This window comes from Magallana gigas, chromosome 8, assembly GCF_963853765.1.
Source record: "Magallana gigas chromosome 8, xbMagGiga1.1, whole genome shotgun sequence".
Classification (NCBI taxonomy): Eukaryota; Metazoa; Mollusca; class Bivalvia; order Ostreida; family Ostreidae; genus Magallana; species Magallana gigas.
In genome coordinates this window covers 21185318-21208286 of record NC_088860.1, presented here as the reverse complement: position 1 = coordinate 21208286, position 22969 = coordinate 21185318, and the positions used below count along the sequence as shown (strand labels likewise).

At 32.6% G+C, this 22969-nt stretch overlaps 2 protein-coding genes across 2 annotated transcripts in view; both read left to right on the top strand.

The window, feature by feature from the left end:
• The window catches only part of LOC105319523 (protein mono-ADP-ribosyltransferase PARP14), a 132993-nt gene that overhangs the window by 26420 nt on the left and 83604 nt on the right, over window positions 1–22969 (top strand). The window lies entirely within an intron of this gene.
• The window catches only part of LOC136270654 (protein mono-ADP-ribosyltransferase PARP14-like), a 33121-nt gene continuing 11362 nt past the window's right edge, over window positions 1211–22969 (top strand). The window contains exons 1-13 of the mRNA XM_066068980.1: window positions 1211–1343; window positions 1520–1762; window positions 2815–3051; window positions 3338–5059; window positions 5145–5633; window positions 6008–6090; window positions 6262–6495; window positions 9155–9376; window positions 9532–9619; window positions 9886–10044; window positions 12857–12922; window positions 14148–14330; window positions 20788–21015. Of these exons, the coding sequence (XP_065925052.1) occupies window positions 1606–1762; window positions 2815–3051; window positions 3338–5059; window positions 5145–5633; window positions 6008–6090; window positions 6262–6495; window positions 9155–9376; window positions 9532–9619; window positions 9886–10044; window positions 12857–12922; window positions 14148–14330; window positions 20788–21015 (3868 nt within the window). The 5' untranslated portion in view covers window positions 1211–1343; window positions 1520–1605. The remainder of the gene's footprint in view (window positions 1344–1519; window positions 1763–2814; window positions 3052–3337; window positions 5060–5144; window positions 5634–6007; window positions 6091–6261; window positions 6496–9154; window positions 9377–9531; window positions 9620–9885; window positions 10045–12856; window positions 12923–14147; window positions 14331–20787; window positions 21016–22969) is intronic.

The following is a 22969-nucleotide window of genomic DNA, read 5'->3' as shown; positions in this document are numbered from 1 at the left end:
AAATATGAAGAAACTGAAAATTTTCATTGAACTGAAAATTTGAGCTAACCTGATTTATTTTCAATTCTATTGAGATTTCATTAAATAACAATGATTATCTTCATAAACTGAAGTGTAGATAACATAATTCCATTCAGGAAAAAATATACCCAGCTTATTTTTTACCTTTAAAATTGTTGGATGAGCATGATCTTCCATGTACCTTAAAACAATCCATTTCTTTTTTATTATGTGGTCCCTTGAAATAATATAAACTAGTGCATTATGTTTTAATTCAATATAATGCAACAAAAAATCAAAATGATTTGAAATACATACTTTTCAAGGGATTTCTGTTGAGTTGAACATTGTATTAGAATAATGTACAAATATAGGTGTTCTCCATTGGCAATAATCATACAGTTACTGTTACAATGCTTACAGTAACGGACTTGATTCTAATTAATAATAGTAAAATGTTAAACTTCAAACGTGTCGCTAAAAATATATTAAAATTGCTATATGTACAACCAACTCATTATTTTCTTCTTTGTGGTGTGTTTTTATGTTAACAACCAATGATGATCCATACAACTATTTTTTTGCGGCCCATTTGACGCCTGTGCCAATATAATTTTTTGTTTTATGCCTCAATAAGCCAAAAGGTAGTAATGTGATTATAAAAATGGGTATAGCATTTGCTGCACTGATTTTTGTGAATTTTTTATAAAGTAATAACTAATATGGTCATATCGAAGTATATCCACTGGGCCCTAAGACTTCGCTATAACTGAATTTTACAGCATAGGTCCCATTGTATAAACTTTGATTTGAGGTGGTATTAGACATCTCCATATTAGGACGCACAACATATTGAACTAAACAATAAAATCAAGTATATTTTGATAAAAAAAATTTCTTACCTAAAATTATTATCTAACTGTAGTATATTGTAAAATAAACTGGTAAAAATATTTAGATTATTGTGTACTTTTTTCATGTTAAAATCGAAATGTATCCCATGCCATCATTAACATAAAATTGTGCCTTGAAAATATCTTACCTTTTTGTGCATTTTACTTATAGTTGTTTCACGTGTACTTCAAAATGTTCCACTTTTGTTGAGGAAAAAACAAATTCATGTAGAGGAAGTTCGCTTGGACGGACAGAAAGTGGAAAATGAAGCAGACGAAGAGTATATTGGCTCACTGTGTACTATTGAAGTCAGTGGATTCAAGGACACAACATCCAAGGACAGTGTGGAATTTATTTTGATAACAAGAGATCAGGAGGTGGAAGTGTGGAAGAGGTCAAAGGTGAAATTGAAGGTGGAGTCTTGTTCATCACTTTTGAAAATGAAGAAAGTAAGTGGTTGGTTAGAAGTATGATTTATCATTGTTTTAATTAGTCTGGAGATGAAATTATCATGTACAAATTTTTTTTAAAAAGACAAAAATTCCAATATGTCATTGTAGCCTTATTATTAGGATAAGAATTAAAATACATATTCTTCTTAATGCCTTGTTACATATTTTCAAAGCTGTCAAAAGAGTACTTGAAAAAACACACAAGCTAGATGGGGTGGAATTGACAGTTAGGCAGTACCAACCCCCAAAGCCAATACCCATGTACCCAAACAGGGTCCTTGTAAAAGGACTTAACCCTGAAACATCAGAAGATGGGATCAGAAATTATCTTGAGGCCAAGTCTGGAGAGGATGTGATAGATGTAACCTATGGACAGGAGGAAGGGACAGTGTTGGTCACATTTGAAGAGCTTAAAGGTTGGTTATGATTTTAGATACCTGTTCTAATCTTTTAAAAATACCACTGAAACATGTTTAATATATTAAGAAGGCTCAGTGGTCTTGGCCATATTTAGACTGTGTTCATCTCCTTTAGAAGAAGAGCTCTATATTGAATATAGGAAAAACCTAAATTTAGAAGATAAAATATATGTTGTTTTTTTGGTTAATAATATTTTAAAGCTTATCAATTCATATCTTTAAATTAGTGGTAGATATGATGGTTGACCATTCAGCCTTCTTAAATGTAATATCTTTATTTTGTGCTTCTAAGTTTTATATTATGAAAAATATGTTAAATATTGTTTTAAAGAATATCAAATACTGTGGATTCATCATATAAGAAACATAATAGACTTTGTTGTTACTTCTTGATTAAAAATTTTCAAAAATGTATACTCAGCTCTTTAAAACAGCTGAGATTTACCAGAAAATTTCTTTTAGATCTTTTATAAAATTGAATTTCATGTTTAAGATACATGCAGAAAGTACAAGAATTACAAGGGGTTCTAGCATCTGTGAAATTTAAGATAATTTAAATGGAGCAGAATCCAGGGCTGTGTTTTACAAAAACACTTATGACTTATGACCAAATTAATGAATGCTAATTAATCACCACCTAATCAATGATTTACTCTTATGGCTGGAAAATATAGTTATGGGAATTGAAAGATTTGTAAACAAATGGTTTTATGTCAATTTTGTTCTTTAAAGATCATATTACGAGACTGTAAATATAAAGTTCTTTTGTAAAATGCAGCCCTGCATCCTGCATTTTTTTAAATATGAAATATGAAATAAATTCCTGAATAAGATATGTTAAAATGTTTTTTGTTTTTTTTATTTGGGAAGTTGATATCACTATCTCAATAATGGAAGTTGTATATTTTTACAGAGAAATTGTGTCCTTTACTGGTTGTAAAACAGGCTCAATATAAATCCTTGAACAATGAAAATTATATAAATTTAAATGTACAGTTAAAATTCCATACTGGTGCTGATTTTGCTACATACTGTTTTGTACCTTACAGATTTCACAAAGCTGGAGGCAGCTTGTCAAAAGAAAGCATTAGAAAAACGGTTCCTGACTGTGAAAAGAGTTCCCATCTCAAACTGTATCATCGTGTCTGGATTTTCTGAGGGCATCTCTGACAGCACCCTGGAATACTATTTTGAAAATGAGAAAAGAAGCGGAGGGGGAACTGTAATCGACATCAAGGTTAATCATGAGGACTGTACATGTCTGGTGCACTTTGAAGATCACACCGGTAGACTTTTTGCCTTTCCCCCCCATCTTTTAGTTTCAAGATCTTCAACAATGAATGTTTAACCGTGTCATCTTTGTATGGGACCATTTTTAATTTAAGAGCATTTTAAATATAGATGAAACACATACATTTATAAATAAGATTTTGCATTGTTGTGAAACTTGAAACGAGATGCTCCAGAGTGAGCTCTATTTATAATAATGTACATTAATGATGCTTACAGATAGAGTTTAAGTTAAGCTTGGTTTAAGCCAGATGTAAATATATATTGAATAATGTTTTGCAGTTTGTGACAAGGTCTGTAAAAGAAGCCATGTGGTTGAAAAACAGAATTTGACTGTACAGATATATCATGAATGCTTGGGGCAGCCATTTAATCCTGAAGAGGGACCCAGATTCAAATGTCCGAGCCCTCTTGTTCTAAGGGAACTCAGTCTCAGAAAGATGAAATTCATCTACAAATCTGAAGAGTTCAAAACTGCTCTAGACAAACAAGCTGAGATGGCCCATGGTAGGATAAAATGGCCACAGAAACCAGCAACAGAGTTAACAGTGGAATGTATGCTTACAAAAGCTGTCAAAGATTGTAAAAATCTGGCAAAGACTTGGGAGACACACATGAAAGATGGCTTGACGAGAATGCTAGATGTTCTCCATGTGGAAGAAATAAGTGTTTTGCAAGAACTTTGGCAAAGAGTTATGGACTGGATTAAGCAAGTTAATGTTTCTGATCCCCAGAAAGTTGCTATAGTATTAGAAAAGGGCAGCTTCACAGTTGTTCTTGTGGGATATGGAAAAGTTGTGGAATCTCTGAAGAAAGACCTCAAAGAAATGATCTTCAACATAGAAGAAGAAATTAAGAGGAAGAAACAGCAGGTTACTGAATCCAAGACTCTCAGACATTCAGAGTTTTTACTTTTAAGTTTTGACCATTTCAAAGAAGGAATAGAGAAGAAATTCCCTGGATTAAAAGTAACAACCAGTTTAAAAGACAGAAAAATTACCTTTGAAGGTCAATACGGAGATGTTACAGAAGCAAAGATTTCTCTTCATGAAAGATGTAATAAAATTTGTGAAGCATCTGCAGGATTGTTTTCCAAATATAGACGAGATTATTTGTCAAAAAAGGAGGTCAAAACCCGTGTTTCAAAGATGCTGAAAGAGAAAGGTAATATGAGCTGTTTTGAATTCAAGGGAGATGAGGTTTGCCTCTTTGCTTTTTCTGACGACAAAGCAGTTGAAGCTGCACATCTTTTGAAGAACGAAATTGCGGAGTCTCCTATTGAAGTTCCCCCAGAGTATGCCTATCTGCTCAGCTCAGACAAATGGGAAAAGCAAGCGAAACAAATACAGTCAATGGAACAATTTGAAAGTCTTCTCCAATTGATTACTCTGTCTGAACAAAGAAAAATCATCATTGTCACATTCTGTAATATGGTTGGTTTAGCTAGAGAGTTTGTTGAAGACTTTCTTCAGACCAACACAATCATCACTGATTCAAAGAATGTACCACTAAGTCATTTTAAATATATGGAGCTCCATCATCAGAACAAATGTCAAGAGATTTCCAGAAGATTGAGAGAAAAGCAGGTTAAGATTACGATGAGCCCATGCAAGTTCTCTGTAAAGGGAACAAAAGCAGGGGTAGCTGAAGCCATGAGGAATCTTGATGAGATATTAAAGAAGATTCAGTCAAAGAAACATATCTTGCAGAAGCCAGGTATAGGTAAGCATTTGAAAGGTGACAATGGAAAAAGCACAATAAAGAAGATTGAAAAAGAACACAAATGTTACATCCATATTGTTGAGGAAGATGCAACATCTACAGCTAGTGCTTCTCAGCCGACTTCATTCAATGGCGTCATGGCTGAGCACAAGACAAAGTCTGGGACCTTTATAAGAGTGCATGAAGGTGATCTGACTGCTCTGTGTGTGGATGTAATTGTCAATGGTGCAAACGTAGATCTTAAACATCAGGGGGGATTAGCTTTTGCCCTGGTCAAGAAAGGTAAGTAATAATTCATCATTATATTTCATAATGTTAAGTAGAGAAAATCTCAAATGTAATGTTTGTGTATTTTTTAATTTGACAGGTGGAAATCAAATACAGAGAGATTGTACGGAGCATGTGCAAAGAAATGGAAAACTTAAGGAAGGAGAAGTTTATTGCTCAAAACCTGGAACCTTGTCCTGTAAAATGATCGTTCATGCCTGTGGCCCAATTTGGAAAGGTGGAACAAATCAGGAAAAAGACCGTCTAATGGATTGTATCCAAGCTGCTCTTGAGGTAACAGAGAAGAAGGGTTATAGTTCTATTGCAGTGCCTGCTTTGTGTACAGGGACCTTTGGCTTCCCCATAGAAGAAGCTACAATTGTGATTGTCAAAGCCGTGAAATCATTCTTGAAGGATAAAAAAGATTCCAAGATTAAAGATGTTTTGTTGTGTGATGTTAAGACAAACACTGTTCAGTGTTTCACAGATGCTCTACATCAGGCATACAAAAGCAAGGTGGAAGTCTTTACTGGGAACATTCACAACCCTACTGGGCCTGTACAAAATCTTCAGGGTAATGTGGCTAAAGGTATACATTTGGGGTTTTAGTGTTCAACTTCTGTACAGTGCAGCCTTGTTGATCTGTACAACTTTATTTCCAACAAAATTGTCTTGTTAAATGAAGAATCAAAATAAATAAATCACCAACATTTATACATTTTTCACACATCTATTACTGAATTTTTTATTTTTAAATTCACTAGGAAAATTTGGGTCTGATTTTTCGGGTTCTGGTTAACAGAGGCTTCACTTTAACTATTTTGATTTAAATTGTGTCATAACTGTAAACCAAATTTGTTCGTTTGTGAGAAATTTTTGTGAGGTTGTGAGGAGTAAACGTTGGGTTACAGTTTACAGTCTACAACAAAAAGACTCACCAGCATAATTTGTATGAATTTTTAGGACATGCACCTAGTGAAGATGTAGCGTTCCAGGCAGAACCTATTTCTGTCAGATTGATCAAAGGACAAATAGCCAGCTCTATTGTTAGTATTCATTTACATTCCCATTCCAACAACATTAGAAGTGTTTATTTCTTCTAATTTCCTGTCCTATTTATCTAATACCCTGATGACAGTGACTTTTTACAAGTTTTTTGTGATACTCCTAAACTTACCATAGAAATGAAACGTTGTTTATTTGGCCTTTTTAAACAGGTTGATGTGATCGTGAACACTGCATCAAAGGATTTAGATCTGCAGCATGGATTAGTATCACAATCAATTTCTACAACAGGGGGAGACAGCATTCAGCAGGAATGCAAGACTAAATACCAAAAAGGCATCAATTTTGGAGAGGTAGCAGTAACTGGTGGAGGAAAGTTAGCTTGTAAAATTGTCTGTCATGGAGCTCTTCCACCTTGGGACAAGGGAACAGGAAATTCAAAAAATGCAAGTATATTTTTTAATATTAAATGTATATTTTTTTAACTTGTGTAAGATCATTTGTATTGCGGGAATGTTCGCATTATTGAATAGAGTTGTAAGTTTTATTCTATGTTTTTTTCTGTTATTTGTTTTATAAATGACACCTGCCTAGTAAATTGGTAATTATGTTCCATAACTTCATTGTGAGCACTGTCGTATATTTTAAATATACGTGTACAGGTGTATTTTTAGGTAGTTTACAATATAAATATTGGAAAAGAAGAATTTATTTTCTTTTTCTTTTATTGATACACCTTATTAATTTATCAAAATTATCAAAATAAGATTTGATAAGAACCCTCTATGAATGCTTAACAGTTTGGGGAAATTTAGGTATCTGTCTGTTCTTTCACTGTATTGCTTTCTTTAAAACAAATTTTGATAGTTTAAATTGATACATTACTTTATAGAAGATGCTTTAGTGTTGATTAAAAGATGAAGATAGAATGAAAAAAGCATTTGAACTTTTTTCACAATACTTTATATAATGCAGATATAAGTATTATTATTGTAGACCAAGTTTTATCACATGTTTAGCTCAATATACGATGGATATCACTAATAAATGTTATAACATTTTGATAGTACACTGTACATTCTTACCCAACATGATGCCATATGTAAATATAACGTAGGTAAATATGTGGAGTTGAACATGTAAAGAAGTAAATGCTGTTTCGTGTTTTTTTTCATAAATACAAAAATAAATATATGTTAAAATGAAATTTTTGTTTGTTAATCTTCAAGGAACATTTTTCCTTACATACAGTACAGGCAACGCGGATCCCGTATTGGCCCGCGTTACCGTCACGGTATTTTTATCGTTCCCGCGATACACCATCGCGGTTTTTGATCGCGGTATGGATTGCGACCGTGACGACACCGCGACGGTGTGATTTACCGTTATTCCTGCTGCTGCTTGTTGTTGTTACTTTACCTGTACTGTACATTACAGGCAATGCAGGTCGCGTAAATCCACGTCAAAAATGCGACTTCAGATTTTAGCATAACAGCTGCATTGTAAATAAATTGTGGTCCATATTATTATAAAATTAATAAATTATATTTATGAAATAGAGTTTCATGATATCGGAAACTACATTCGAATTACAACATAACATGATTATTATGCTGTTAAATTTTGTGATGTGTAAATAAGAACACATATCTTTGTATTTGACGGGCTTATTTCAGTTATTATTTCTATTAGTTGATAATCCTGTTTTTATAACAATCTTAAAATTAAATATTTTCATAAGATGAACTCGTATCAATGCAGAGCAATTTTATCTTCTCATTCTATAAGTTGACACGCATAGCGCCGTAAACTGTCAATAAATGACTTGTGTATGTTTTAAATTGAGAAATGAACAAATGTCGGGAATCAACTAAGAAATCTATTTTTCCATTCAATAATAAAATTATCATTCATATATAAAGTTGGTGCTGCGTTAAAGCACATGGAATCATAACGTGTATCAGTATGCGTTTCCTGTGTATACATATAAAGTTTAAGTCACGATCATTTTCTGTGTATACATGTAGTGATTAACAAACTCAGGGTAGAAAACGACATGCCCTTGAGGGTTTTCACACCTATTCACGACAAAAGAAAAAGTCTATATCGCGTACGGCTTCGTCTAATCGCACAACACCTTACGAGAGAGAGAGAGAGAGAGAGAGAGAGAGAGAGAGAGAGAGTTGACACGCATGGACTTCAACAACAAACAATACAAATTTAGGCGGACCAATTAATTGTTAAGAAAACACAATCACACTGCGTACATATTTATAATTTTATTGGCAATTAAAATCATTTCATGATAATTTTTAATTTAACGACCTCTTTAAAATATGATAATGGATTCGAAAATATTTTATTTGCAATTGCTGCACGAGTATTAAATTAAATACTTTTATAATTTTTTTAATAGCTATGACATAAAAAAAATAGTAAAACAGACTCCAAGTATTTCGATATAATCTCTGTCAAAATCTGGTCAAATATCGTCATTAAATATTAAGAAACATTCAATTTATTTGTCATTCGGGGAGATAACTCCCGCTTGTATACGATACTTTTCCATCGATAATTTTACCGTGGCGGGGACAGGTAGATGATGAGTTTACCGTGATGGGAACGCGGTATACCTGTCTCACCTGGCCGATCACCTCGATGTGTTTATACCGTGACGGGGCGCGGGAAACACGGGATCCGCGTTGCCTGTACTGTAAGTTGTTGACGTGCGTCTTGCAGCAAAGGTATTGTGCATCTCACAATTTGAATTTTTACAGAACAAATTAAAGTTTATTAAAAGACGTGATTAGACATGACATTAAGATAAAAAAGAATAATAATTTGCGATGGTATATGATTTTTATCCAACTCAGTGTGTGTTTTCTATCCCCTCGACAATTAATTTAAGGCTCAAGGATTGAAAATGATATATCATCGCAAATCATATATATATATATATATATATATATATATATATATATATATATATATATATATATATATATATATATATAATGGGAAATGGCAGTATAGCCAAAATAACAACTTAGGAAAGCATTTCTATTTGTTCACATAATTTTGAATCATTAAACTTTGTTTCAATAGGTTTTACAAACGTTTTTGAAATGTTGTTTGGAAGAGTCTCAAAAACAAAATCTAAGCAGCATTGCTTTCCCTGCAATGGGAACCGGTAACCTAGGTTACCCACGGGATATGGTGGCAGAAGAAATGTGCAATTCTGTTCTTAACTTCTCTAAAGAAAACCCCGACACCAGTTTGAAGCAAGTGTTGTTTGTTGTTTATGAAAAGGATAGGCAAACTATTCAGGTACATTGGATTTTTAATGTAATGTAAAAATGTAATTTTACACATTTCTACAAAAGAAGATGTCTATTATTGAAAGGTAATAATACTAGCAACAAAATAACTTGTTTAAACAATCTGTAATGTATGTTTTTATGATACAATATCATATTTTACAGGCATTTGAGACTGAGATAAAAAAACAGGCAATAAAAACTCAATACAAGAGAGCAAGGAAGCGCCATGACACTCCAGCCAGGCCCAACGGTACATGTACTGATTTTGTCAACAACTTTTACAATTTGTACTGCATGATATTTCCATCTGAAAAAAAGAAACGTGACAATTATATATTTATGATATATTACTTGCATGAAATATTCTCTTGTTTACTTTAAATAGCAAATAAGGGTTAATAATTCATATAGAGATCAGATTCAGTCTAAGCTATTATATGTAAAGATAATTTATCTATATGTATTTGTGAAATATCAGAAGCTTTTGTATAAGCTGTAATGCATTTTGGGTGGTAGAGGATGAAGATTTTGTGGAAGCCACAAGTGAAGCCAGCCAGAACGAAGTTGTGATAGATATTGGAAATTTGAAGCTTCGCATGTATCAAGGGGACATCATTCATGCAAATGTTGATGTCATCATTCATGGCACAGACATTACTATGGATTTAAGTAAAGGTAACATATCCTGAATGAAAACTATTGCAATGTCATGTTCTGCATAAACCCAAATGCAAAACTAATATATATTAATAAGACTTAATTATTTCTTTTTAAAATAGTTTGATCTAGCAGTAGTATATGAAATGATGAAAAAAACCTGTTCATATGCATTGAAAGAAAAATGGCGTTTAGTAAGCTTAATTTGATTATTAATAAAGTAAAACGTTTTTGGTGAAAGTCACGAATTTGACCCATCATTGGTCTAGACTCCATTTTAATAAATCGATAATACAAATCAAAATAAATTTATTCTTTAAATAAAGTACTTTTAAGATGGAGTCGGGACCCATTCATGTCTAATTTTTTAATTAAGAACGGTGAATGATCCAAGATTTAGGCAATAAACGATGTGCAGCTTAATTTGGAAATCAATACCTGTCGTGTTTATAGAATGAAAGCATAATATTGACTTCCATCGTGAAATTTATAATGAAAACAATCTATACAAGTCAACAATTAATATTCTAACTTGAATTGACATTCTTTCGTCCTCATTGCTCCGAGGGGGGATATGCAACGCCTTGAACGCCCCTGTTCTTTAATTCCCCGGCTTTGCTCCTCCTTTTTTTCGGTCAAAGTAGTTACGATATACTTACTATTAATGGTTGTAATTTTTTTCTTTTGAAGAATTATTACCGACCCAAACTATTTTACATACCTCTCTCTCTCTCTCTCTCTCTCTCTCTCTCTCTCTCTCTCTCTCTCTCTCATCTCATCTCAAGTTTGAGACTACATGACTGTCATTACTTATCTTTTATGTACAATTTCACATAGAGTTAAAAAGTAACGCCCCAGTTCTTGCTAATAATATACGTAGTTAATGATGTATTGCTTCCAATCTGCATTACCAACTTACGATTCTTACATGAAAAGTAAGACGTGGTATGAATTACTTTTTAAGTATTTACACTATAGACATAAATCGAATTACTTTATTATAATTAAAAGCATTTGACGTTAGAAAATGTGAAGCAGGAAACCTTGAGATGTCTCCTTTATGACGTCATAAACAAATAAGCACAAAATAGCCAGTTGAGTTGTCTAAATTGAGTACAAAATTTGATTGCGAAGGCATACCCGCAACCCACCTTACCTTAAACACCTTTGTTTTTTAATTTAAGTTATTGTATAAAATTTGGAATTCCCCATGGTTTGTAAATTGATATAATATTTAGTCAGGCTTTGTGAAGCAAAACCTTGATTTGCCAGATAAATAATAGAACTTTTAAAAACAGAAATACTGATCTGCTCCCTAGAAATGGTTATGCAAGCTGTAAAAGTCTAAAAGTTTAAAATGACACAATTACTCAATCAAAAAAGAAAATTTCCTTCTGATATTGACAATGGAAATAAGATAAAATACACGAAATTTTACCATACGAAAGGTTTCATGCATTATAAAGCCATCACATATCAGTTAACAAGTTGTTAAAACTCATCCGGAAATAACACATGTAAATAAACTGAGTTGTTTTGGACATTGATTTGAGTGTCATATGATTGCGATTGCCAACTATAAACAAGCATTCTGAGAGTATTGCATAAGCAATACACGTCCCCTAACGGTTTGTGGAAATTGTGAAAACAATGCACTGTTATGCAGAATATCGAACCCGAACATTAAAAAATTGGAATATAAAAAATTGATTTTTTTCGAAAATATGTCAACCAGACGCTACAAAAGTGTAAACTTGATCTGTAGTTTGACATTTTGAAGCTGTTCAGCAAATTTCATATTATTCCTCAAACGCATAAAGAAAAAAAGTGTGGAAAACTGAAGTGGGACAGACAGACGGACGCAGAGGAAAGCTATAGTCCCCTCCGGTGAAAACCGGTAGGGGACTAATAAGTACATTGGGTCGACCCAATGAGAATTTGAATTGAAGTTATTCAGTGTCTGTGGTGTAAGAACTATGCATTGTATAATAGAGAGTGCATCTTAATGTATGAGTTCTTGAAGGTTTCATTAAGAGGCTGCTGGCTTATGAGATATGCCACGCTGCAGTATTTACTTTCCCTTACACTTGTGTAGCTGCAAAACAGAAAGTAAACTCAATATTTACGCGCTTACCCAACGCTTAATTCTATTTTTATTTCTTTCAATTTGATTTAATTTACTTTTGAATACCATATTTTTTCAAAAGTTCATCTTTCCACATGAAATATGTGGAAATGGTGTAAAAATTCTATTATTTGTTAATTGGGTTTCTGCGTCACGATGTCTCTTTAAGGTTTTAGAAACACAAAAAAATGCGAATCAAACACTTCAACAACATTTTCCTCTATTATTAATGGGAATTAGTTTTAATGTATATTTGAGCATTGGATTATCATTGTTTGAAAGATGTGGACAGATAACTGCAATGTGTGTGTGCATGCATAAAAAACCTCTGCCTTATTTGACTTCATAAGATAATTTAATGTATAATCTTCTTCACAAACATTGTGTCAATATACCCCCAAAAATGAAGGCTTTCACTTTTTCAGTAATTTCAGTCATTTTAAAAGTATTTCTGTAAACTCCTTGAGTATTTGTTGTTACAAAAAGAGAATGTATCACATGTGGTTCAAGTCATTTTATTAGTAACTAAAAGTAAAAAACATTGAGTAAGTAAAAAAAGATATTCTTACAATGTAAACCCATACAATCATTAAACTATATGATTATTACACTTTGAGTATATTTTGTCGGGTAGTAGACATACTTGACAAATTGTTTACTCTTAATAACCTTCAAATAATAATCTTATAAATATATATTAATTAGGTGGAGTTTCACTTGCCATTAAAGCCAGACTTGGTGAGCAGCTGCAGAGACAAATTGAACTTAAAAGTAAGATCTATTTTGAATAGTATCAGATGTATATGTCACAGGTACAGCGTTTTCTTTTGCACACACACACACACACACACACACACACACACACACACACACACACACATATATATATATATATATATAAAGAAAATTTTAAAAAAGAAACACAACCCAAAGTATTTAACGTTAGCACTTTCATTAAATCTTCAGACGTTTTATATATATTATATATATATAATATTCAGACGTAATATATATGCTTCATATAGATATTTAGACACCTTCAGATGCTAAGGTAAGGCTTGATACTTTTTTATCATATCACTAGATTATTTATAGACAATAATATGACGATGTTTAAACAGCAACCTACTGAAATCGAAAATAGCCACTGAATAAATAACGTACATGAACATAGTCCATGTCTACTGAAGGTAGAAAAGCTCCATCCTCTATTACCCTATTGTAAGAATTTAGACAATGACATGGAAACGATTCTTGATATTCTGCAATACGATTTATTAATGTTTTGCGAGATATTTTCTACAATTAACAACACTTGAGTTATCAACATTTTGAGGACAGGGTCTCCCACACACTCTTTCCTGTTTTTGGTTTAATCAATTATAAGTTGTGTTAATGTTTCGTATAATGTTTCGTTCTTGTGGTTGTTGTTGTTTTTTTTTGGGGGGGGGGGGGTCACAACTGTGACTCGGAGAATTCTCGACGATGCGAAACTGTTTGAAAGTGTAGAAGGGCGAAGATTACACATGAAGAGGATACTTGTATAGACTTTGTTGAACAATGTTAACTTTTTAAAAAAATGTTTAACTAAAGTCTAGTCTATGCTTACTGAGTATTGATTTAAAAATAAATAATCTATCCGTACTTTATAAACATCTTTATCTTTATAAACGTCTTTACGATGTATAAATTTGGAATTGTTGTTGTGAATACTTGTGTAATTCAGAATTATATCATCTTTTTAATTATTGTGTTTATATCAGTTATCGTGGTATACCCACTCATCTTAAATACTCTTCATACTCTTGGTAAAATTTTATTTTCAAGTGGTTACAAGGTGTACGAGTAAATTACATATGTTTAATGTGTTGATCAATCAAAAATGTGCTTCTATTCTTTGCATCAGCCTCTTGTTTTTCACATATATAGCTTTCATACAGTATTATAAATTTCAAGATATATTCTGAAATTTGTTGGGTCAATCATTTTTATATAGAGACAGAGATGAAGTACATTGGCTTGGCAGTAACAGAGAATGGTGACCAGTCCCCGATTCCATCAAAATGCATCATCCATGTTGATATAAGTGGGGGACAATACAAAAAGAAAATCCTTGAAGTATTGAACAAAGTGGAAGAACTAAAATTAAAAACAGTAGCCATCCCAGCAATAGGAACAGGTGGGTATTTCTAGTCAGCAGTACAAGTTATTTATATTTGTTGTAGTTTTGGGGGTGTTAATGTCTAAAAATTTCAATGAGTATTCTGGTATATTTAAGGAGGATATGCAGACATATTTTTTAGGACCAAAATGTAAACTTTTCTTGAACTGGCTTGTTTCTGCCGAAAACTGACCAGATCGGTTGTCCATTAAAAAACAAAAAAGCAACGAATATGAGGTTTTACACGTTTTTCTGTATGCAAATCTTGCATACCAGAACGGAACAATGCCTTTTTGATTTAATTAAAACAGCTGTAGAACTCCTCAGCTGCAAACATATTTTGAACATTTAAAAATCTGAAAAGATAAGTCTGATAAGTATAAATTTAAATGCTAAATATATTTTAAGGTCAGACGCGACATATCTTCCATTTTTTCTATCTCCACAATGTGAAGATTTCCACTCAGTAATTTTATAATTATATTTATTTATAATGTTATATGATTCTTCTTTTTTTTTAGATAAAAAGTGTTCAATTGAAAATATATAGTATGGCTTTATTTATAAGCTTTCCATTGCATTTATGATTCTAATTTAAGAAAAATTCAAAACATTCTAGCTCCGAAACTAGCCTGGTAATGTACCCTCAATTTTTGGGAATTAACAGGTTTAAATATTGATAACTAAGGTATAAAATATCAAGGAAAATTATATAAAAATGAGGAACGTCTCATGTGTTCTTAATTGATGTTTATTTGTATAAAACAGTTGTGCATCATCGCTTCAAAGCAATCATATATGCTAACAAGATGATATTCCGCTGAAGCACGGGATTTAAACTTTACACATTAATATGATACAATGTTGATACATGTATGTTGAACCATATCTTTTTGTTTGATGTTGTATATACTCTGTCCGACATTTTCTTTATTGCTTACTTAACCTATTCTTTAAAATCGAAATAAAAAAAATAACTGCATGGATGAATATTTAGAGGAACAGGCAGGGTGAAAAATCGGCGGTGGCAACAAAGAAAATCCTCAATATATATGTATTTAGGCCAATCTGAGGATATGCCGCAGAAGAAATACTTTTAAAGTTGGATGTATTTTCAAGAGCTTACTGCACTTGATGTTATATGCATGTAAGTGGCCTTAATTCTTTTTGTTGCAGGATTTATTAAGTTTTTTATTTTATTTAAAAACATTAAAAAAAGTGCCCTACACTCTCCGACATGACGTTATTTAGTCAACCTGCTCTCTTGTGACACCCCGTTCTGAAAAGTTTTTCTGTCAATACTAAAATCGCCTTAAGTTATTTTATTCTACTTTTGATTATTTTGTATTACCTTAGATATCGGATCCATGGTATCTGCCCACGATGCTTAATGAACCCGTCCTTCACTTTTAGCTTGTCAACCGGCGTTCTTTGTTATCCCGTTCTGGAAAAGTTTTATCTAATTCCCTCACAAGAGTCCGTGCTTCGCAAGCGTTCTATCCATCAAAACTAAAATAGCGAGTTCAAGAAACGAATGGGATCATTTATTTGTTCAACATTTGTCAAATTTTAACTTCTATGTATACTGTAAATAAGTTACCAGTAAATGTATTCGTTCTTTACGTAATTATTTAGTATATAATTTGATGGAAACTACACCTGACTTGGATCCGCCGAAAAGTGTCAACCACCTTACTCTCATTTTTTGCTATTTCGGGTTTGTTTATTGAAAAAAAGGTAGTTTTTTTTATTGATTTCACAATAATTCCTTATTAGTTAAAATTCAATTAAAGCTCACACGGAATCAGGGATAGGGTAAATTACATTGGAAAGTAATTAATTAAATTACAATAACTTAAATTTAATTAAATAAATTACCATTACAATTACAATCATATACAAACATATACATGTTCAAAGTTGCATTTAATGTTTTTTAACCGTTCAGTATTCACATTCTCTTACTTACACCTATCACCTCGAGAAGTTTTTTTATGGGACACTGAAACTCAACGTTAATATCCAATAAATTCTTCCTAATAAATAAATTGAAAAAATAAAAGTAAAATGTGGGTAGAGAGTACACATATAATTGCTATCAAAACACAATTCACACCTATTAATCTGGTCAAAATGGGAACCCATCAAGTGAACAGATTTGTCAATAAAAATATAAAAATCAGGTTCACGCCAAAGCTTTAGGTCAATTTAAAAGCATTATACAATTCAAATAACATCAATTTTATTTGGAAAATAATTATTTATCCAGCTCATAAAGAAACATAAATTAAATTATTCCAATAACAAGTTGCTCTCCTTTAAAAAAGGACTACACTACGTGGACCATTTGCATGTGTTTCCAACGAAAACATGGAGGCCTTAAGATTATCAGAGATTCCACCGACTCTAGCCCTCTGCTTTTAACCACTTTTGTACGTTGTTACGTATACATGTATGTATAGCCCTGACTTTTTATCTACTAAAATAATTATCTATCTATGAATGAAGTTTGCATGTGTAGTATCAGGCATTCGGTGAATTCTACTATTTGCGCACACATTACGATTCGCACTACTTTGTTAACTATGCAGTTACAGCTTTGTGTAAATTGAAAATTTCATATTTTGATGCATTTTTCTTGAGATTTAAACTTTTATACAGAGACATAATTATTCAATCATACTTAAATGCTTAAAAAATTTTAATCGGGAAGTACTCTAGCTTCGCCTACTATAAAAGTAAAGTTAAGTTACATGTGTATTCGGAAAACAACAAAATTATGCTATTTGATGCATGTTGTAGCTTCGGCATAACATTATTTCATAATACTGATAGTTCATATCACATGCCAATCATTTCTTTAAAAGGAATACGTTGTTCCTGTACTGTTTACCAAACAATTTTATAATTACAGCGCCTTTGAACTTATGTGTGCGTATGGCACGGAATCCCGATCCCGATTCAGATAAACGTATGCTAGCCTGGTTCCCTGAGCTGCCCATTACGCACAGGAACCAGGCTAGCTCATGCGCAGGCTGAATTTTCCCCATAGCATCCGGTTTATCCTCGCTTATATATTTTCTGCGTGGACCTCAGGGTCCATGCAATTATTTAAACTTTTTAGGAAAAGAGGAAGAGCACACAATCAAAATTATTTGGCCTCCAACACATTGATATTCCTCAATTTGATATTCATAAATTTCAGATCCTTAATCATGATTAGATAGTCAATCATTGAAATCAAAGTTCAAAACTTCATTTTTATTTGGTTAAAAAAATAGATATAGTTAAATGCATTAAACTTATCTTCCTAACTAAAGCCAGTGATTGTATTTTTGGGTTTTAAGTCACCTGAGTAAACTCAGGTGACCTTTTGCTATCCGTTTTCGTCCGTCGTCCTGTGTCGCCTGTCGTGCATAAACAATTTTACATTTTAACTTCTTCTTAAAAACTACCAGTCCAATTGTTACCATTTTTGATGTGAGGCATCTCTATGGTAAGAGGAATCTAAATTGTGAAATTCATGGTTCTACCAACCCCGGGGTGCCACATGTGGGGCCAAATATGCAAAAAAATGCCAAATTTTCAAAAATCTTCTTCTCTACTCCCACACATGTGAGGGAAAAACTGGTTGCATAGTTATGATGTCAATGACGCCCTATACTGAAATTGTGAAATGAAATTCATGGCCCCTTGATCAGGGGTGGTAGCTCTAGGGTAATGCCAATATGGCCATATAGTAAAAATTCATTAAATCATAGAAAGTCTTCTTCTCTACTCCCATATATATATTTGTTAAAAACTAAATGCATGAATATGATGTCCATGAAGCCCTCTACCTAAATTTTGAAATTCATGACCCTTGGGTCAGGGGTTCAGGCTCTATGGTGTGGCCAATATGGCCATATAGTTAAAATGTATTAAATCTTAGAAAATCTTCTTCACTTTGTTTTAAACTAAATGCATGATTATAATGTCCATGAGGCCCTCTACAAAAAATGGTAAATTTCATGACCCCTGGGTCATGGTTCAGGTTTTAGAGTGTGGCCAATATGGCCATATAGATAAAGTGTATTAAATCTTAAAAAATCTTCTTTTCTATTCCCATATATATTTGTAAAAAATAAATGCCTAGTTATGATGTCCATGAGACCCTCTATCAAAATTGTGAAATTCATGACCCCTGGATCAAGGATTCAGGCTCTAGGGTGGGCCCAATATGGCCAGATAGTAAAATGTTTTAAATCTTAAAAAAATCTTCTTCTCTAATCCCATGCATTTGGGCAAAAAACTGAATACATGGTTATGATGTCCACTAACTCCTCCATCTAAATTGTGAAATTCATGGTCCCTCGGTGAGGAGTTCAGGACATAAGGGGGTCAATATTGCAATATTGTGTTTATGCATGTAAGGTTTTACAAAATTCTTCTCTATTCTCACACATCTGAATAAAAAACTGACTTATAATTATGTTGACCAGGAAGTAGTCTACTAAAATTTTAATTTTCATATCCCCTGGAGTATGGGTTTTGACTCTAGAGCAGAGCCAAAATGGATGTATAGGTGTTAATGCATATAATGTTAAAAAAATTATGTTTTTACTCTCACACACCTGAAAGGAAAACTGAATTCATGATTTTGTAAACAAGATCTTTAATTATTTTGTCAAAATTATAGGTTTCACAGTTCTTTTTGAAAGATTTCAGGCAGGGAGGTGGTCGTCATTACAAGTTTATAATTTTTTTTCCAGAATGAAACCTTATTAAATAAATACATATATGAGACCCCTCGACAAGTTTGTGTATGGGTTATATGCTACTCAGGTGACCGTTTAGGCCAATTGGCCTCTTGTTTATACTTATGTACCTTTGGAAGTGTGGGAGACAATGAATAGAGGAAATGATCATTCCTGATTCAGATAAACATCAGTGTGTGATGGAAAGTAATTTGAATTACATGCCTTTTTAAATTAATTTAGTAAATTACCATTACATGTAATGGAAAATATGGTCAATTACACATTCCTTTCAATTACATCAAAATTTGTAATTAATTACATTCAATTACCATTACCCCATCCCTGCACGGAATGTATGTTCGTTCGCACTAAAATGCTTTGCCCTTGGAGCCTTTCGCCCTTGGTTCCATTCGCTTTTAGTCTATTCGCCTTTTTAGACGGGGTCACGTGACCCCGTGTATTGGTTTCCTGTCAGTCGGAGACTCAAACCGGATGGCACGCGTAGAACACATCAATTGAATCTACGCTAAGAAAAATAGTGCAGAAATTATTATGACCGTTCTGTACACAGTTTTGATAAATATGAATAAATATTTGAAAAAAGTTTAATTATTTTTTTTCATGCTTCTAAGATTAGTCTAACAGTTTTTTTCAAACAAAAACGAATAAGGCGATTGATGTTTATTCTTACTCTGTTTACATCTGACCTTTCTACGGAATGACCCAATGATGTACGAATGCATCCGGAGTACTAGTATTCATTGACTCATAAGAAATACATGTAGTTCTAAATTGATTCAACGATTTTACCAATAAAAGTGTATTCAATGAGGGTTTTTTTTAAAGTTTCATTAAATTTGATTGGCGTTGAATGTAATATTCTAAATTATTTTATCACAAAAAACGGAACCAAAGAACAATGATCGAGTACTTTCAAGCGTAGAAATATATGAAAAGGAGTAAAACTACTTCCAGATAGCACGGGTAAAGAATTTTTTTTGTAAAATTGATTAATTTGACCCCGTCTTTCAATCCTTTCAGTACTTTCATTTTTTTTTCAAGATTAATGTAGTCATATATTTTTGTATTCTGACCATTTCAAACATTATGAAACAATATAATTATGCAGAACAGCACTATTATAGCACCTTAACATGATAATAACCGATTGACTGACCTGATAACGATACAATGACTTATTGTGAATTAATTATTTTATTATGGTTGACAGTATACCGATACAGTTTCATATTCCATCTCCGTTTATATCTCATTTAGCGATCAAAGGAGTGTGTTGTGCTTGAGTATATAAATTCTTTAAATATAGAAATAGGTACTGATCCGCTGCTCAGCTTCTGAATTGGAAGGAATTATCCACTGTTATTTACAGAATACAGTTAACTTTTATAAATTAACAAACACATGCTTTTTCAATGTCATTCAAAATTGACGCAAATTATAGCATGTATAGCTTTAAAGGGAAATTTACACCGATTGTTAATATATAATTTGTTAGGCAAAGTATCTCTTTTTGTATTTTGGCTATGTCAATTGTAGCATTTGGGACTTTGAGTAAGAACAGTACTAATCTTAAAATGTATATGAATTGACTCTTGGGTGTTGATTGCTTCAATTGTACATGTTTGTGTTTAGAGTTTATATTTTTTGCTATTGTTAAAAACATGTAATTAATTAACATTTCATTAATAATTTTTTTTTATAATTTTTACCGACAGGCAAATTTTATCTGCAGCAAACAGTGGAAGAATTTGCTGAACAAGTGTTCAGTGCCCTAAACAAAATGTACCCTGATGTCAAACACCTTTCAGAAGTTCATGTTGTTATCTATGATCAACAAATGTCTCGAGAGTTCATCATGGCCATGCAGAAATGCTTCCAGTCCCAAGGTTCTAAACCAATGGAATGGTTGATGGGAAAGCGTGCAAATTACATGCCGAGAGCTGGTTAGTAAAATCAGTTAAATTTATCTAATTGTTTACTGATTGTTTATTTGGGATAATTTGATAGCAGTTATATTTCTTTAGACTGTGAATATAGCAAATGTTAAGTTGCAACATGGAGTCAGAGATGTCTCCTACTGTTATATGTTTTCGTCCGTCGTCGAGCGTCGTCCGTTGTGTGTTAACAATTTTATATTTTTATCTTCTTCTTAAAAATTACAATGCCAATTGTAACAAATTTTGGTGTAATGCATCTGTATGGTAAAAGCATTAATTGTGAAATGTGTGGTTTTTAAACCCCCGGGGTGCCACAGGCGAGGCCAAAGATGCAAAAGAAGCCGAATTTTCTAAAATTATTTCTACTCCCTCACATGTGAGGAAAAAACAGATTGCATGGTTATGATGTCCATGAAGTCCTCTACCAAAATTGTAAAATTCATGACCCCTGGATCAGGGATTGAGACTCTAGAATGGAAGCAATGTGCTCATACAGTGAAAAAGTTTTAAACTTTAGAAAATCTTCTTCTTTGCTCCTAGAGACAATTGTTAAAAACTAACTACATTGTTATGATGTCCATGAAGCCCTCTACTACAATTGTGAAATTCATGGTCCTTGGGTCAGGGGTCCAGGCTCTAGGTTGTGGCCAATATGGCAAGATAGTAAAAATGTATTAGATCTTAGAAAAAATATTCTTCATTTCTCCCATAAAAATTTGTGAAAAACTAAGTGCATGGTTATGATGTCCATGAAACCCTCTTCAAAAACTCTAAAATTTATGGTCCTTGATTCAGGGGTCTAGGCTCTAGGATGGGGCAAATATGACCATATAGTAAACATGTATTAGATCTTAGTAAATCCTACTCCCATAAATATTTGTGAAAAACTCACTAGTATATAAATATACCCATATAGTGAAAAGTTATTAAATCTACTCCCACACATGTGGGCAAAAAACTGAATGCATGGTTATGATGTTTACTTAATCCTCTACCTAAATTGTGAAATTCATGATCTTCCTTTGCTTGTTCATATTTAGTAATTAATCAATGAATATAATGTATTTATATAGAAGTTGTGTGATTAAAAGAGTTATACAAGAATTTTTATCATTTGAAAAAAACCCCAGTTTTTTAACATTCTAAATAAACAAATAGACTTCTTAATAGTTAAGTAATGATTGGCTAACTAAAACACTGATACAGGTAAAATGATTTTGGTATAAATGCTAGATGATGATCAATTGATAATGAGGGTTGAATATTTAAAAGCTGGCACAAGAGAAGTAAGTAGCTCGTAATGGCTTTTAAAGCTGGATTTTTTTCGTTTGTTTGCCTACAGAGAGAGTTTCTGTTCTGTTGGAAGGTTGATTCAGATAAAACATGTTTACTAACTACTTTGTTATAGCTTTTCTATGAAAACATATACACATAAAACCTATCCTGAAAGTTAACAAATATGGGAAAATTCTTTTCTCTCAGAGTCTTGCACCTTTTCAATATCAGGTCATGCAATTTATTATAATCTTTGGGTTTTTTTGCTAAAATTATTGGATATGCCCAGACGTAGTTATGCTGAAAGAGGGATAGTTTCAGATTTTGGCATTCACCCAATTTTCAATTTGCCGGCTGGCATCGAGGGCAAAAGGGGTGACAATAAAACGGGAGCGCATATTTCCAAGTACATAAAGTATTAGCCTCCTTGGGATGAATATATTGCACTTCGCTTTGTGTGGGGCAATATGCATATGATTAATGTTGCCCTCAACTCAGTCAATATTTTTATGTTGTAAAATATTTTATACTATATTGTTTTGTATGAAAAAATGACAAAAACTAACTATCAAACATCTCAAAAATCCATATAACGAAATACAAATTCAAAGCAGAGCAACACGGACCTCTAAAAAGATTAAGGTAGGATCAGATGCCTTGGAGGAGTGAGCATCCTCTGCTGACC